Source organism: Bombina bombina, unplaced genomic scaffold (genome assembly GCF_027579735.1).
Source record: "Bombina bombina isolate aBomBom1 unplaced genomic scaffold, aBomBom1.pri scaffold_475, whole genome shotgun sequence".
Lineage (NCBI taxonomy): Eukaryota > Metazoa > Chordata > Amphibia > Anura > Bombinatoridae > Bombina > Bombina bombina.
The window spans coordinates 114,551-132,376 of NW_026512398.1; the positions used below are offsets into that span (position 1 = coordinate 114,551).

Below are 17,826 nucleotides of genomic sequence, written 5' to 3' on the forward strand. Positions count from 1 at the left end.
TGTGCCCTTTTCACCCCCTCCTATATTTAGAAAAATGTTTCCAATAGACGCCACCACACGGGACCTATGGCAGACGGTCCCTAAAGTGGAGGGAGCAGTTTCTACTCTGGCTAAGCGCACCACTATCCCGGTGGAGGATAGCTGTGCTTTTTCAGATCCAATGGATAAAAAGTTAGAGGGTTACCTTAAGAAAATGTTTGTTCAGCAAGGTTTTATATTACAACCCCTTGCATGCATCGCGCCTGTCACTGCTGCGGCGGCATTCTGGTTTGAGTCTCTGGAAGAGACCCTTAGCACAGCTCCATTGGATGAGATTATGAACAAGCTTAAAACCCTTAAGCTAGCTAATTCATTTATTTCTGATGCCGTAGTACACTTAACCAAACTTACGGCTAAGAACTCCGGATTCGCCATTCAAGCGCGCAGAGCGCTGTGGCTTAAATCCTGGTCAGCTGATGTGACTTCTAAATCTAAATTGCTTAATATTCCTTTCAAAGGGCAGACATTATTCGGGCCCGGCTTGAAAGAAATTATCGCTGACATTACTGGAGGTAAGGGCCATGCCCTGCCTCAAGACAGGGCCAAACCCAAGGCTAAACAGTCTAATTTTCGTGCCTTTCGTAACTTCAAGGCAGGAGCAGCATCAACTTCCTCCGCTCCAAGACAGGAAGGAACTGTTGCTCGCTACAGACAGGGCTGGAAACCTAACCAGTCCTGGAACAAGGGCAAGCAGGCCAGAAAACCTGCTGCTGCCCCTAAGACAGCATGAAGTGAGGGCCCCCGATCCGGAAACGGATATAGTGGGGGGCAGACTTTCTCTCTTTGCCCAGGCTTGGGCAAAAGATGTCCAGGATCCCTGGGCGTTGGAAATCATATCTCAGGGATATCTTCTGGACTTCAAAGCTTCTCCTCCACAAGGGAGATTTCATCTTTCAAGGTTATCAGCAAACCAGATAAAGAAAGAGGCATTTCTACGCTGTGTACAAGACCTCTTACTAATGGGAGTGATCCACCCAGTTCCGCAGTCGGAACACGGCAAGGATTCTATTCAAATCTGTTTGTGGTTCCCAAAAAAGAGGGAACCTTCAGACCAATCTTGGACTTAAAGATCCTAAACAAATTCCTAAGAGTTCCATCGTTCAAAATGGAAACTATTCGAACCATCTTACCCATGATCCAAGAGGGTCAGTACATGACCACAGTGGATTTAAAGGATGCCTACCTTCACATACCGATTCACAAGGATCATTACCGGTATCTAAGATTTTCCTTCCTAAACAGGCATTACCAGTTTGTAGCTCTTCCCTTCGGGTTAGCTACGGCTCCAAGAATCTTTACAAAGGTTCTGGGCTCTCTTCTGGCGGTACTAAGACCGCGAGGCATAGCGGTAGCTCCGTACCTAGATGACATTCTGATACAAGCGCCAAGTTTCCAAACTGCCAAGTCTCATACAGAGTTAGTTCTGGCATTTCTAAGGTCGCATGGGTGGAAGGTGAACGTAGAAAAGAGTAATCTATTGCCACTCACAAGAGTTCCCTTTCTAGGGACTCTTATAGATTCTGTAGAAATGAAAATTTACCTGACGGAGGACAGGTTATCAAAACTTCTAAATGCTTGCCGTATCCTTCATTCCATTCAACACCCGTCAGTGGCTCAGTGCATGGAGGTAATCGGCTTAATGGTAGCGGCAATGGACATAGTACCATTTGCGCACCTGCATCTCAGACCGCTGCAATTGTGCATGCTAAGTCAGTGGAATGGGGATTACTCAGATTTGTCCCCTCTGCTAAATCTGGATCAAGAGACCAGAGCTTCTCTTCTATGGTGGCTTTCTCGGCCACATCTGTCCAAGGGGATGCCCTTCCGCAGGCCAGATTGGACGATTGTAACAACAGACGCCAGCCTTCTAGGTTGGGGCGCAGTCTGGAATTCCCTGAAGGCTCAGGGATCATGGACTCAGGAGGAGAGACTCCTTCCAATAAACATTCTGGAATTAAGAGCAATTTTCAATGCTCTTCTGGCTTGGCCTCAGTTAGCAACTCTGAGGTTCATCAGGTTTCAGTCGGACAACATCACGACTGTGGCTTACATCAACCATCAAGGAGGAACAAGGAGTTCCCTAGCGATGATGGAAGTCTCAAAGATAATTCGCTGGGCAGAGTCTCACTCTTGACACCTGTCAGCGATCCACATCCCAGGCGTGGAGAACTGGGAGGCGGATTTTCTAAGTCGCCAGACCTTTCATCCGGGGGAGTGGGAACTTCATCCGGAGGTGTTTGCCCAACTGCTTCATCATTGGGGCAAACCAGATCTGGATCTCATGGCGTCTCGCCAGAACGCCAAGCTTCCTTGTTACGGATCCAGGTCCAGGGACCCGGGAGCGGTGCTGATAGATGCTCTGACAGCACCTTGGGTCTTCAACATGGCTTATGTGTTTCCACCTTTCTCGATGCTTCCTCGATTGATTGCCAGGATCAAACAGGAGAGAGCATCGGTGATTCTAATAGCGCCTGCGTGGCCACGCAGGACCTGGTATGCAGATCTAGTGGACATGTCGTCCTGTCCACCATGGTCTCTGCCTCTGAGACAGGACCTTCTGATTCAGGGTCCTTTCAAACATCCAAATCTAATTTCTCTGAGGCTGACTGCATGGAGATTGAACGCTTGATTCTATCAAAGCGTGGATTCTCGGAGTCAGTGATTGATACCTTAATACAGGCTAGGAAACCTGTTACCAGGAAAATTTACCATAAAATATGGCGTAAATACTTATATTGGTGCGAATCCAAGAGTTACTCATGGAGTAAGGTTAGGATTCCTAGGATATTGTCTTTTCTACAAGAGGGTTTAGAAAAGGGTTTATCTGCTAGTTCGTTAAAGGGACAGATTTCAGCTCTGTCTATCCTTTTACACAAACGTCTGGCAGAAGTTCCAGACGTTCAGGCTTTTTGTCAGGCTTTGGCTAGGATTAAGCCTGTGTCTAAGACTGTTGCTCCGCCGTGGAGCTTAAACTTAGTTCTTAACGTTCTGCAAGGTGTTCCGTTTGAACCCCTTCATTCCATCGATATCAAGCTGTTATCTTGGAAAGTTCTGTTTTTAATGGCTATTTCCTCGGCTCGAAGAGTCTCCGAGTTATCGGCCTTACATTGTGATTCTCCTTATCTGATTTTTCATTCAGACAAGGTAGTTCTGCGTACTAAACCTGGGTTCTTACCTAAGGTAGTCACTAACAAGAATATCAATCAAGAGATTGTTGTTCCATCATTGTGCCCTAACCCTTCTTCAAAGAAGGAACGACTTTTGCACAATCTGGACGTCGTCCGTGCCCTGAAATTTTATTTGCAGGCAACTAAAGATTTTCGTCAAACTTCTTCCCTGTTTGTCGTTTATTCTGGACAGAGGAGAGGTCAAAAAGCTTCGGCTACCTCTCTCTCTTTTTGGCTTCGTGGCATAATACATTTAGCCTATGAGACTGCTGGACAGCAGCCTCCTGAAAGGATTACAGCTCATTCTACTAGAGCTGTGGCTTCCACTTGGGCCTTTAAGAATGAGGCCTCTGTTGAACAGATTTGCAAGGCTGCAACTTGGTCTTCACTTCACACTTTTTCAAAATTTTACAAATTTGACACTTTTGCTTCTTCGGAGGCTGTTTTTGGGAGAAAGGTTCTACAGGCAGTGGTTCCTTCCGTGTAAAGATCCTGCCTGCCCCTCCCGTCATCCGTGTACTTTTAGCTTTGGTATTGGTATCCCATAAGTAATGGATGACCCGTGGACTGACTACACTTAACAGGGGAAAATATAATTTATGCTTACCTGATAAATTCATTTCTCCTGTAGTGTAGTCAGTCCACGGCCCGCCCTGTTTTTACGGCAGGTCTAAATTTTAATTAAACTCCAGTCACCACTGCACCCTATAGTTTCTCCTTTCTCGTATGGTTTCGGTCGAATGACTGGATATGACGTAGAGGGGAGGAGCTATATAGCAGCTCTGCTTGGGTGATCCTCTTGCACTTCCTGTTAGGGAGGAGTTATAATCCCATAAGTAATGGATGACCCGTGGACTGACTACACTACAGGAGAAATGAATTTATCAGGTAAGCATAAATTATATTTTTCTGAGATTCTCTTTTTTTGACAAGCATTACCAATTTGTTGCTTTTCCTTCTGGTCTAGCGACAGCTCTAAGAATCTTTTCAAGGTTCTCAGTGGTACTGGCTCAGTCTTTTCGTTCTGCGGAATCTCATACGATTCAACTTTGTTGTTTCTTCAAGACATGGTTAGAGGATCTTTTTATCAAAAGCTCCTTGATTCCTCACACAAGGGTCACCTTTTTAGGTTTCCAGATAGATTGTGTCAATGTTTTTGTCTCTTACAGACAAGTGACAAGTTTATTGGGTTCCGTTTGTCAGAACCTTCAGTCTCTATTATTTCCTTCAGTTGCTATATATGCATGGAAGTTTTAGGTTTCATGGCTGCAGCATTGGATTCAATTCCCTTTGCTCATTTAGGAAACCTTTCCAGTTTCTTATACTGAATAATGGTGCAGGGATTCTAGGATATCACTTTTTATATATTTGAATCCTAATGTTTAACTATCTTTGATTCGGTGGTTAAGATCACCATCATTTAGTTCTACAGGTCTCTTCGGTTATTTCAACCTGGACCATGATCTCTACAGATGCAAGTCTTTTAGGTTGGGAGGCTGTCTGAGGATCTCTGTCAGCACAAGGGGTTTGGAAATCTCAGGAGGCGAGATTACCATTTCATATTTTTGGAACTCCGTGCATTCTCAGAGTTCTTCAGTTTGGTTTCTTTTTGAAGAAGAGACGTTTATTGTTTTTTCAGACAGACAATGTCACAACTGTGGCGTATCTCAATCATCAGGGTGGGACTATCAGTTCTTAGGCTGTGACAGAAGTATCTCGGATATTTGCTTGGGCTTAATCCAGCTCCTATCTAATTTCTGTGTTTTTTCCCCCAGGTATAGACAATTGGGAAGCGGATTATCTCTGTTAATCAAGCTTTACATCTGGGGGAATGGTCCTTTTACCCAGATATGTTTTTCAATTTTTCAGATGTGAGGGCTTCCAGAAATAGATCTGTTGGCATCTCATCTAAACGAGGAACTTCCCAGGGGCCTATTCAGGTCCGGCGATCCTCAGGCGGAAGTAGTGTATGCATTAACACTTCCTTGGAATTATCAATCTGCCTATATTTTTTCATCTCTAGTTCTTCTTTTAAGAGTGATTTTCAAAATCATCAGAGAGCAATCTTTGGTGTGGCTGGTGGCTCTAGCGTGGCCACACAGGTTTTGGTATATGGTTCTTGTTCGGATGTTCAGTTGCCAATCTTGGTTACTTCCATTAAGGCCAGACCTTATATCTTAACATTCGTTTTTTTCTTCAGGAATTCAAATTATTAATTTGATGGTATTAAAATTTAACGCTTAGTACTTAATCATAGAAGTTTCTCTGACTCAGTAATTAATACTATGTTGCAGGCTCGTAAATCTGTGTCTAGTAAGATTTATTATCGAGTTTGGAAGACTTACATCTCATGATGCTCTTCTTATGAATTCTCTTGGCATTCTTTTAGAATACCAAGGATTTTTTAGTTTCTTCATAAGATTTTGTCTGCATGTTCCTTGAAAGGACAAATCTCTGCTTTCCCTGTGCTGTTTCACAGTAAGAATTGCTAAATCTTTCTGATATTCATTGTTTTGTTCAGGCTTTGGTTTGTATCAAGCCTGTCATTAAGCCAATTTCTCCTCCTTGGAGTCTTAATTTGATTCTGAAGGCTTTACAGGCTCTTCTGTTTGAGCATATGCTTTCTTTGGACATTAATTACTTTCATGGAAAGTATTGTTCTTTTTAGACATCTCTTCAGCTAGAACAGTTTTTGAATTATCTGTTTTTTTCTTGTGAATCTCCTTGTTCTGATTTTTCATCAGGTTAAGGTGGTTTTTGCTGTCCTCATTTCAATTTTCACCTAAATTGTGAATTCTAACAACATTAGTGGAGGAATTATTGTTTTTTCCTTGTGTCCTAATCCTAAGAATTCTTTGGTAAGATTCTTACATTCTTTGGATGTGGTAAGAGTTTTGAAATATTATGTTGAAGCTACTCAGATTTCAGACAGATTTCTAGTCTATTTGTTATCTTTTCTGGTTTTAGGAAGGCCAGAAGGCTTCTGCCATTTCTTTGGCATCTTGGTTAAAGCTTTTTTTTCATCATGCTTATTTGGAGTCGGGTTAATCCCCGTCTCAGAGGATTACGGCTCATTCTACTAGGTCAGTTTCTACTTCCTGGGCTTTTTAAGAATGAAGCTTCTGTTGATCAGATGTGCAAAGCAATGACTTGGTCTTCTTTGCATACTTTTACTAATTTCTACCATTTTGATGTTTTCTCTTCTTTAGAAGCAGTTTTTGGTAGAATAGTACTTCAGGCAGCTGTTTCAGTTTGATTCTTCTGCTTATAATTTCATTTTTTTTCATTATAAAAATTGAAACTTTTGATTTGGGTAGTGGATTAATTTTTCAGCGGAATTGGCTGTCTTTATTTTATCCCTCCCTCTCTAGTGACTCTTGCGTGGAAGTTCCACATCTTGGGTATCTGCTATCCCATACGTCACTAGCTTATGGACTCTTGCTAATTACATGAAAGAAAACATAATTTATGTAAGAACTTACCTGATAAATTAATTTCTTTCATATTAGCAAGAGTCCATGAGGCCCACCCTTTTTGTGGTGGTTATGATTTTTTTGTATAAAGCACAATTATTCCAATTCCTTATTTTTTTGATGCTTACGCTCCTTTCTTATCACCCCACTTCTTGGCTATTCGTTAAACTGAATTGTGGGTGCGGTGAGGGGTGTATTTATAGGCATTTTAAGGATTGGGAAACTTTGCCCCTCCTGGTAGGAATGTATATCCCATACGTCACTAGCTCATGGACTCTTGCTAATATGAAAGAAATGAATTTATCAGGTAAATCGTCCACTATACATGTTACACCCCATACTGTTACAATAACATTTATTGACATCATCCCCAGACTCCCAACCTCACATTCTCCCCATCCGGCACATAACCTGGTCTTCTCACCCTAATCTATAGAACGTTTCCAAAATGTGTCCAAGATGCAAACGTGCTCATTCACACACTCATTATCTCACCTCACATCTCATTCTTCACCTGCTTCCCCTCTCTGCAGATACCTATACAGATTCCATCTGTCCACTAGAACTGCAATTAAATAACCTGCTCTCACCTGTACAGCTCTCAGTATTGCTGCCTCCCACATCTATAACCTCATTACCAGACACACTCTCACCCAACCCATCTACTCCCTCTACAGGGGTCACCTGGTCTCTGCTCTTATATCTCTTCTCTACCCTGCATACAGGGCACCTCTATTGCTGCCCCACCAATGCCTGATCTCTTCCCTTTCACGCATATAGGGCACCTCTTGTGCTGCCCCACCAATTCCTGATCTCTTCTTTATCACACATACAGGGCACCTCTTGTGCTTCCCCACCAATGCCTGATCTCTTCCCTTTCACGCATATAGGGCACCTCTTGTGCTGCCCCACCAATTCCTGATCTCTTCTTTATCACAAATACAGGGCACCTCCCATGCTGCCCCACCAATGCCTGATCTCTTCTTTATCACAAATACAGGGCACCTCCCATGCTGCCCCACCAATTCCTGATCTCTTCCCTTTCACGCATATAGGGCACCTCTCATGCTGCGCCACCAATGCCTGATCTCTTCTCTCTCACACATACAGGGCACCTCTTATTTTGCCCCACCAATGCCTGATCTCTTCCCTCTCACACATACAGGGCACCTCTTATTTTGCCCCACCAATGCCTGATCTCTTCCCTCTCACACATACAGGGCACCTCTCGTGCTGCCCCACCAATGCCTGATCTCTTCTCTCTCACACATACAGGGCACCTCTTATTTTTCCCCACCAATGCCTGATCTTTTCCCTCTCACGCATATAGGGCACCTCTCGTGCTGCCCCACCAATGCCTGATCTCTTCTCTCTCACACATACAGGGCACCTCTCGTGCTGCCCCACCAATGCCTGATCTCTTCTCTATCACACATACAGGGCACCTCTTATTTTGCCCCACCAATGCCTGATCTCTTCCCTCTCACACATACAGGGCACCTCTCGTGCTGCCCCACCAATGCCTGATCTCTTCTCTCTCACACATACAGGGCACCTCTTATTTTTCCCCACCAATGCCTGATCTTTTCCCTCTCACGCATATAGGGCACCTCTCGTGCTGCCCCACCAATGCCTGATCTCTTCCCTCTCATGCATATAGGGCACCTCTTATTTTGCCCCACCAATGCCTGATCTCTTCCCTCTCACACATACAGGGCACCTCTCGTGCTGCCCCACCAATGCCTGATCTCTTCTCTCTCACACATACAGGGCACCTCTCGTGCTGCCCCACCAATGCCTGATCTCTTCCCTCTCACGCATATAGGGCACCTCTCGTGCTGCCCCATCCATGAGGCCCACCCTTTTTGTGGTGGTTATGATTTTTTTGTATAAAGCACAATTATTCCAATTCCTTATTTTTTTGATGCTTACGCTCCTTTCTTATCACCCCACTTCTTGGCTATTCGTTAAACTGAATTGTGGGTGCGGTGAGGGGTGTATTTATAGGCATTTTAAGGATTGGGAAACTTTGCCCCTCCTGGTAGGAATGTATATCCCATACGTCACTAGCTCATGGACTCTTGCTAATATGAAAGAAATGAATTTATCAGGTAAATCGTCCACTATACATGTTACACCCCATACTGTTACAATAACATTTATTGACATCATCCCCAGACTCCCAACCTCACATTCTCCCCATCCGGCACATAACCTGGTCTTCTCACCCTAATCTATAGAACGTTTCCAAAATGTGTCCAAGATGCAAACGTGCTCATTCACACACTCATTATCTCACCTCACATCTCATTCTTCACCTGCTTCCCCTCTCTGCAGATACCTATACAGATTCCATCTGTCCACTAGAACTGCAATTAAATAACCTGCTCTCACCTGTACAGCTCTCAGTATTGCTGCCTCCCACATCTATAACCTCATTACCAGACACACTCTCACCCAACCCATCTACTCCCTCTACAGGGGTCACCTGGTCTCTGCTCTTATATCTCTTCTCTACCCTGCATACAGGGCACCTCTATTGCTGCCCCACCAATGCCTGATCTCTTCCCTTTCACGCATATAGGGCACCTCTTGTGCTGCCCCACCAATTCCTGATCTCTTCTTTATCACACATACAGGGCACCTCTTGTGCTTCCCCACCAATGCCTGATCTCTTCCCTTTCACGCATATAGGGCACCTCTTGTGCTGCCCCACCAATTCCTGATCTCTTCTTTATCACAAATACAGGGCACCTCCCATGCTGCCCCACCAATGCCTGATCTCTTCTTTATCACAAATACAGGGCACCTCCCATGCTGCCCCACCAATTCCTGATCTCTTCCCTTTCACGCATATAGGGCACCTCTCATGCTGCGCCACCAATGCCTGATCTCTTCTCTCTCACACATACAGGGCACCTCTTATTTTGCCCCACCAATGCCTGATCTCTTCCCTCTCACACATACAGGGCACCTCTTATTTTGCCCCACCAATGCCTGATCTCTTCCCTCTCACACATACAGGGCACCTCTCGTGCTGCCCCACCAATGCCTGATCTCTTCTCTCTCACACATACAGGGCACCTCTTATTTTTCCCCACCAATGCCTGATCTTTTCCCTCTCACGCATATAGGGCACCTCTCGTGCTGCCCCACCAATGCCTGATCTCTTCTCTCTCACACATACAGGGCACCTCTCGTGCTGCCCCACCAATGCCTGATCTCTTCTCTATCACACATACAGGGCACCTCTTATTTTGCCCCACCAATGCCTGATCTCTTCCCTCTCACACATACAGGGCACCTCTCGTGCTGCCCCACCAATGCCTGATCTCTTCTCTCTCACACATACAGGGCACCTCTTATTTTTCCCCACCAATGCCTGATCTTTTCCCTCTCACGCATATAGGGCACCTCTCGTGCTGCCCCACCAATGCCTGATCTCTTCCCTCTCATGCATATAGGGCACCTCTTATTTTGCCCCACCAATGCCTGATCTCTTCCCTCTCACACATACAGGGCACCTCTCGTGCTGCCCCACCAATGCCTGATCTCTTCTCTCTCACACATACAGGGCACCTCTCGTGCTGCCCCACCAATGCCTGATCTCTTCCCTCTCACGCATATAGGGCACCTCTCGTGCTGCCCCACTAATGCCTGATCTCTTCTCTCTCACACATATAGGGCACCTCTCGTGCTGCCCGACCAATGCCTGATCTCTTCTCTCTCACACATACAGGGCACCTCTCGTGCTGCCCCACCAATGCCTGATCTCTTCTCTATCACACATACAGGGCACCTCTTATTTTGCCCCACCAATGCCTGATCTCTTCCCTCTCACACATACAGGGCACCTCTCGTGCTGCCCCACCAATGCCTGATCTCTTCTCTATCACACATACAGGGCACCTCCCATGCTGCCCCACCAATGCCTGATCTCTTCCCTCTCACGCATAAAGCGCACCTCTCGTGCTGCCCCACCAATGCCTGATCTCTTCCCTCTCACACATACAGGGCACCTCTTATTTTGCCCCACCAATGCCTGATCTCTTCCCTCTCACACATAAAGCGCACCTCTCGTGCTGCCCCACCAATGCCTGATCTCTTCCCTCTCACACATACAGGGCACCTCTCGTGCTGCCCCACCAATGCCTGATCTCTTCTCTATCACACATACAGGGCACCTCTTATTTTGCCCCACCAATGCCTGATCTCTTCCCTCTCACCCATATAGTGCACCTCTCGTGCTGCCCCACCAATGCCTGATCTCTTCTCTCTCACACATACAGGGCACCTCCCATGCTGCCCCACCAATGCCTGATCTCTTCCCTCTCACGCATAAAGCGCACCTCTCGTGCTGCCCCACCAATTCCTGATCTTTTCCCTCTCACACATAAAGCGCACCTCTCGTGCTGCCCCACCAATGCCTGATCTCTTCTCTATCACACATACAGGGCACCTCTCGTGCTGCCCCACCAATGCCTGATCTCTTCCCTCTCACACATACAGGGCACCTCTCGTGCTGCCCCACCAATGCCTGATCTCTTCCCTCTCACACATACAGGGTACCTCTCGTGCTGCCCCACCAATGCCTGATCTCTCTCTCACACATATAGGGCACCTCTCGTGCTGCCTCACCAATGCCTGATCTCTTCTCTCTCACACATATAGGGCACCTCTCGTGCTGCCCCACCAATGCCTGATCTCTTCCCTCTCACACATACAGGGCACCTCTCGTGCTGCCCCACCAATGCCTGATCTCTTCCCTCTCACACATACAGGGCACCTCTCGTGCTGCCCCACCAATGCCTGATCTCTTCCCTCTCACACATACAGGGTACCTCTCGTGCTGCCCCACCAATGCCTGATCTCTTCTCTCTCACACATATAGGGCACCTCTCGTGCTGCCCCACCAATGCCTGATCTCTTCTCTCTCACACATACAGGGCACCTCTCGTGCTGCCCCACCAATGCCTGATCTCTTCCCTCTCACACATACAGGGCACCTCTCGTGCTGCCCCACCAATGCCTGATCTCTTCCCTCTCACACATACAGGGTACCTCTCGTGCTGCCCCACCAATGCCTGATCTCTTCTCTCTCACACATATAGGGCACCTCTCGTGCTGCCTCACCAATGCCTGATCTCTTCTCTCTCACACATATAGGGCACCTCTCGTGCTGCCCCACCAATGCCTGATCTCTTCCCTCTCACACATACAGGGCACCTCTCATGCTGCCCCACCAATGCCTGATCTCTTCCCTCTCACACATACAGGGCACCTCTCGTGCTGCCCCACCAATGCCTGATCTCTTCCCTCTCATGCATATAGTGCACCTCTCGTGCTGCCCCACCAATGCCTGATCTCTTCCCTCTCACACATACAGGGCACCTCTCGTGCTGCCCCACCAATGCCTGATTTCTTCTCTCTCACACATACAGGGCACCTCTCGTGCTGCCCCACCAATGCCTGATCTCTTCCCTCTCATGCATATAGGGCACCTCTCGTGCTGCCCCACCAATGCCTGATCTCTTCCCTCTCACACATACAGGGTACCTCTCGTGCTGCCCCACCAATGCCTGATCTCTTCTCTCTCACACATACAGGGCACCTCTCGTGCTGCCCCACCAATGCCTGATCTCTTCTCTCTCACACATATAGGGCACCTCTCGTGCTTCCCCACTAATGCCTGATCTTTTCCCTCTCACACATACAGGGCACCTCTCATGCTGCCCCACCAATGCCTGATCTCTCTCTCACACACAAAGCCTTGCGCTGCCCCACTGTCCTGACACTGTCTATTGACCATTAAGTCCTTTTCTCACAACCTCGACTAGAAGTCATGCCCTCTTGTTGTGCTATGTATAGTGCAGATATGCAGCAAATGGGTAGGGGGAGGAATGGAGTAAAGAGAAGACAACAGCTGGGGAAAGTCTTAAGGTAAGGACTGAACCTTCTTGCTTTATATGTTTGTTTACCACAGACAGGATCCAACCTCACTGTCCATCACTGACCTAATTCCAGACCTGAAACATATTCTCTTCTGGATGTCAAACTCCACAGAGCTCCTGTACTTCATCCAGCAGAGCTCCCCACGATACCTGCAGAGCATGGAGGATGAACTTGATATCAAAGGTAGGACTGAGGGTTTGGAAACTGTGCCTTCATTAGTGGAGCATCAGTGTCAGGCCCGAGGTAGGAATGAGAGTCCTGCAGCCCCATGTACTCACATCTGACCCCAGCCCCTGCTGCCCTTCTGTCAGCCACATACCCATATCAGACCCCAGCCCCTGCTGCCCTTCTGTCAGCCACATACCCACATCAGACCCAGCCCCTGCTGCCCTTCTGTCAGCCACGTACCTACATTAGACCCAGCCCCTGCTGCCCTTCTGTCAGCCACATACCCACTTTAGACCCCAGCCCCGGCTGCCCTTCTGTCAGCCACGTACCTACATTAGACCCAGCCCCTGCTGCCCTTCTGTCTGCCACATACCCACTTTAGACCCCAGCCCCTGCTGCCCTTCTGTCAGCCACATACCCACTTTAGACCCCAGCCCCGGCTGCCCTTCTGTCAGCCACGTACCTACATTAGACCCAGCCCCTGCTGCCCTTCTGTCAGCCACATACCCACATCAGACCCAGCCCCTGCTGCCCTTCTGTCAGCCACATACCCACATCAGACCCAGCCCCTGCTGCCCTTCTGTCAGCCACATACCCACATTAGACCCAGCCCCTGCTGCCCTTCTGTCAGCCACGTACCCACATCTGACCCCAGCCCCTGCTGCCCTTCTGTCAGCCACGTACCTACATTAGACCCAGCCCCTGCTGCCCTTCTGTCAGCCACATACCCACTTTAGACCCCAGCCCCTGCTGCCCTTCTTTCAGCCACATACCCACTTTAGACCCCAGCCCCTGCTGCCCTTCTGTCAGCCACGTACCTACATTAGACCCAGCCCCTGCTGCCCTTCTGTCAGCCACATACCCACTTTAGACCCCAGCCCCTGCTGCCCTTCTTTCAGCCACATACCCACTTTAGACCCCAGCCCCTGCTGCCCTTCTGTCAGCCACGTACCCACTTTAGACCCCAGCCCCTGCTGCCCTTCTGTCAGCCACATACCCACTTTAGACCCCAGCCCCTGCTGCCCTTCTGTCAGCCACATACCCACATTAGACCCCAGCCCCTGCTGCCCTTCTGTCAGCCACATACCCACATTAGACCCCAGCCCCTGCTGCCCTTCTGTCAGCCACATACCCACATCAGACCCAGCCCCTGCTGCCCTTCTGTCAGCCACATACCCACTTTAGACCCCAGCCCCGGCTGCCCTTCTGTCAGCCACATACCCACATTAGACCCCAGCCCCTGCTGCCCTTCTGTCAGCCACATACCCACATCAGACCCAGCCCCTGCTGCCCTTCTGTCAGCCACGTACCTACATTAGACCCAGCCCCTGCTACCCTTCTGTCAGCCACATACCCACTTTAGACCCCAGCCCCTGCTGCCCTTCTGTCAGCCACATACCCACTTTAGACCCCAGCCCCTGCTGCCCTTCTGTCAGCCACATACCCACATTAGACCCAGCCCCTGCTGCCCTTCTGTCAGCCACATACCCACTTTAGACCCCAGCCCCTGCTGCCCTTCTGTCAGCCACATACCCACATTAGACCCAGCCCCTGCTGCCCTTCTGTCAGCCACATACCCACATTAGACCCAGCTTCTGCTGCCCTTCTGTCAGCCACGTACCCACATCTGACCCCAGCCCCTGCTGCCCTTCTGTCAGCCACGTACCCACATCTGACCCCAGCCCCTGCTGCCCTTCTGTCAGCCACATACCCACTTTAGACCCCAGCCCCTAATGCCCTTCTGTCAGCCACATACCCACTTTAGACCCAGCCCCTGCTGCCCTTCTGTCAGCCACGTACCCACTTTAGACCCCAGCCCCTGCTGCCCTTCTGTCAGCCACGTACCCACATTAGACCCCAGCCCCTGCTGCCCTTCTGTCAGCCACATACCCACTTTAGACCCCAGCCCCTGCTGCCCTTCTGTCAGCCACATACCCACATTAGACCCAGCCCCTGCTACCCTTCTGTCAGCCACATACCCACATTAGACCCAGCCCCTGCTGCCCTTCTGTCAGCCACATACCCACTTTAGACCCAGCCCCTGCTGCCCTTCTGTCAGCAACATACCCACATTAGACCCAGCCCCTGCTACCCTTCTGTCAGCCACATACCCACATTAGATCCAGCCCCTAATGCCCTTCTGTCAGCCACATACCCACTTTAGACCCAGCCCCTGCTGCCCTTCTGTCAGCCACATACCCACATTAGACCCCAGCCCCTGCTGCCCTTCTGTCAGCCACATACCCACATTAGACCCCAGCCCCTGCTGCCCTTCTGTCAGCCACATACCCACATTAGACCCCAGCCCCTGCTGCCCTTCTGTCAGCCACGTACTCACATTAGACCCCAGCCCCTGCTGCCCTTCTGTCAGCCACGTACTCACATTAGACCCAGCCCCTGCTGCCCTTCTGTCAGCCACGTACCCACATTAGACCCCAGCCCCTGCTGCCCTTCTGTCAGCCACGTACCCACATTAGACCCATCCCCTGCTACCCTTCTGTCAGCCACATACCCACATTAGACCCAGCCCCTGCTACCCTTCTGTCAGCCACATACCCACATTAGACCCAGCCCCTGCTACCCTTCTGTCAGCCACGTACCCACATTAGACCCAGCCCCTGCTGCCCTTTTGTCAGCCACGTACCCACATTAGACCCAGCCCCTGCTACCCTTCTGTCAGCCACATACCCACATTAGACCCAGCCCCTGCTACCCTTCTGTCAGCCACATACCCACATTAGACCCAGCCCCTGCTACCCTTCTGTCAGCCACGTACCCACATTAGACCCAGCCCCTGCTACCCTTCTGTCAGCCACATACCCACATTAGACCCAGCCCCTGCTGCCCTTCTGTCAGCCACATACCCACATTAGACCCAGCCCCTGCTACCCTTCTGTCAGCCACATACCCACATTAGACCCCAGCCCCTGCTACCCTTCTGTCAGCCACATACCCACATTAGACCCAGCCCCTGCTACCCTTCTGTCAGCCACATACCCACATTAGACCCAGCCCCTGCTGCCCTTTTGTCAGCCACATACCCACTTTAGACCCAGCCCCTGCTACCCTTCTGTCAGCCACATACCTATACAATAGCTTAGAGCAGACCCCTGACCCTACAGCTCCTTACCATAAATGGACATTGTAGTGCAACATAATACGTGCCATGTCAGCCTAGGACCAACAGTTCTTTGCAACTCTCAAGCAGAACCTGAAAGGTGTTGAGCAGAGCTTTTTCTTCTCAGAGGTGTTATTCAAACACCCATACTTAATATTAATATGTAGAGATTTTAAGCAGTCAGAATCTATAACACTGAACAGCTGTGCTAAAGCAAGGACTTTTATAATTACTGTTAGAGTATTAGCTAGATATCGCATCCCACATATTAACAGGTCCTCTTGTTACAGCATTATTTTTTAATTCATCAATAGCCGGCTACATAAGATAATGTTTGTATCATACAAACCAAGTCTGTTTCACATATAGATACACGATTCTCAGAGGTATTATTCACACATCTATGCTATATATTGTTATCTAGAGGGTTTAAGTGTTTGTAAACGTGTATGATTGAATAGTTAAACCAATAACGATAAAGTATGAATGGTTAAAAATCGTTCCTGTATTATTCAGTGAGAATGTTTCCTAAATAATTGCAGGGTAAAGCACTCTTTTTTAGTTAGAGACTTTGTAACTCATTTATCCATGAGTCTCCTTAGTGCTATATTGCCCCCCTAACAGCTGCTTGTTGATTACAAAAATATTTGGCACCTATAGGTACTTACCATTAGTTCTACTTTACCTACTATCTTGTTACTAGAATGTACACGGCTCTCTGAAACAGAAGTTTCTCTAGGGAGTGTACAGAGCTCTCTGAACAGAAGTTTCTCTAGGGAGTGAGCAGAGCTTTCTGCAGGGGAGTGTACAGAGCTCTCTGAACAGAAGTTTCTCTAGGGAGTGAGCAGAGCTTTCTGCAGGGGAGTGTACAGAGCTTTCTGCAGTGGAGTGTACAGAGCTCTCTGAACAGAAGTTTCTCTAGGGAGTGAGCAGAGCTTTCTGCAGGGGAGTGTACAGAGCTCTCTGAACAGAAGTTTCTCTATGGAGTAAGCAGAGCTTTCTGCAGGGGAGTGTACAGAGCTTTCTGCAGGGGAGTGTACAGAGCTTTCTGCAGGGGAGTGTACAGAGCTCTCTGACCAGAAGTTTCTCTAGGGAGTGTACAGAGCTCTCTGAACAGAAGTTTCTCTATGGAGTGAGCAGAGCTTTCTGCAGGGGAGTGTACACGGCTCTCTGAACAGAAGTTTCTCTAGGGAGTGAGTAGAGCTTTCTGCAGGGGAGTGTACAGAGCTTTCTGCAGGGGAGTGTACAGAGCTTTCTGAACAGAAGTTTCTCTAGGGAGTGAGCAGAGCTTTCTGCAGGGGAGTGTACAGAGCTCTCTGAACAAAAGTTTCTCTAGGGAGTGAGCAGAGCTTTCTGCAGGGGAGTGTACAGAGCTCTCTGAACAGAGGTTTCTCTAGGGAGTGAGCAGAGCTTTCTTCAGGGGAGTGTACAGAGCTCTCTGAACAGAAGTTTCTCTAGGGAGTAAGCAGAGCTTTCTGCAGGGGAGTATACAGAGCTCTCTGAACAGAAGTTTCTCTAGGGAGTGAGCAGAGCTTTCTGCAGGGGAATGTACAGAGCTCTCTTAACAGAAGTTTCTCTATGGAGTGAGCAGAGCTTTCTGCAGGGGAGTGTACAGAGCTCTCTGAACAGAAGTTTCTCTATGGAGTGAGCAGAGCTTTCTGCAGGGGAGTGTACAGAGCTCTCTGAACAGAAGTTTCTCTAGGGAGTGAGCAGAGCTTTCTGCAGGGGAGTGTAAAGAGCTCTCTGAACAGAAGTTTCTCTATGTAGTGAGCAGAGCTTTCTGCAGGGGAGTGTACAGAGCTCTCTGAACAGAAGTTTCTCTATGGAGTGAGCAGAGCTTTCTGCAGGGGAGTGTACAGAGCTCTCTGAACAGAAGTTTCTCTAGGGAGTGAGCAGAGCTTTCTGCAGG

General features: G+C 48.5%; 1 protein-coding gene across 1 annotated transcript in view; it reads left to right on the top strand.

The window, feature by feature from the left end:
- The window catches only part of RADIL (Rap associating with DIL domain), a gene marked incomplete at its 5' end in the record, with an annotated part of 141,764 nt that overhangs the window by 26,886 nt on the left and 97,052 nt on the right, over positions 1-17,826 (top strand). Inside the window, one exon of the mRNA XM_053696945.1 lies at positions 12,663-12,814. Within this exon, the coding sequence (XP_053552920.1) occupies positions 12,663-12,814 (152 nt within the window). The remainder of the gene's footprint in view (positions 1-12,662; positions 12,815-17,826) is intronic.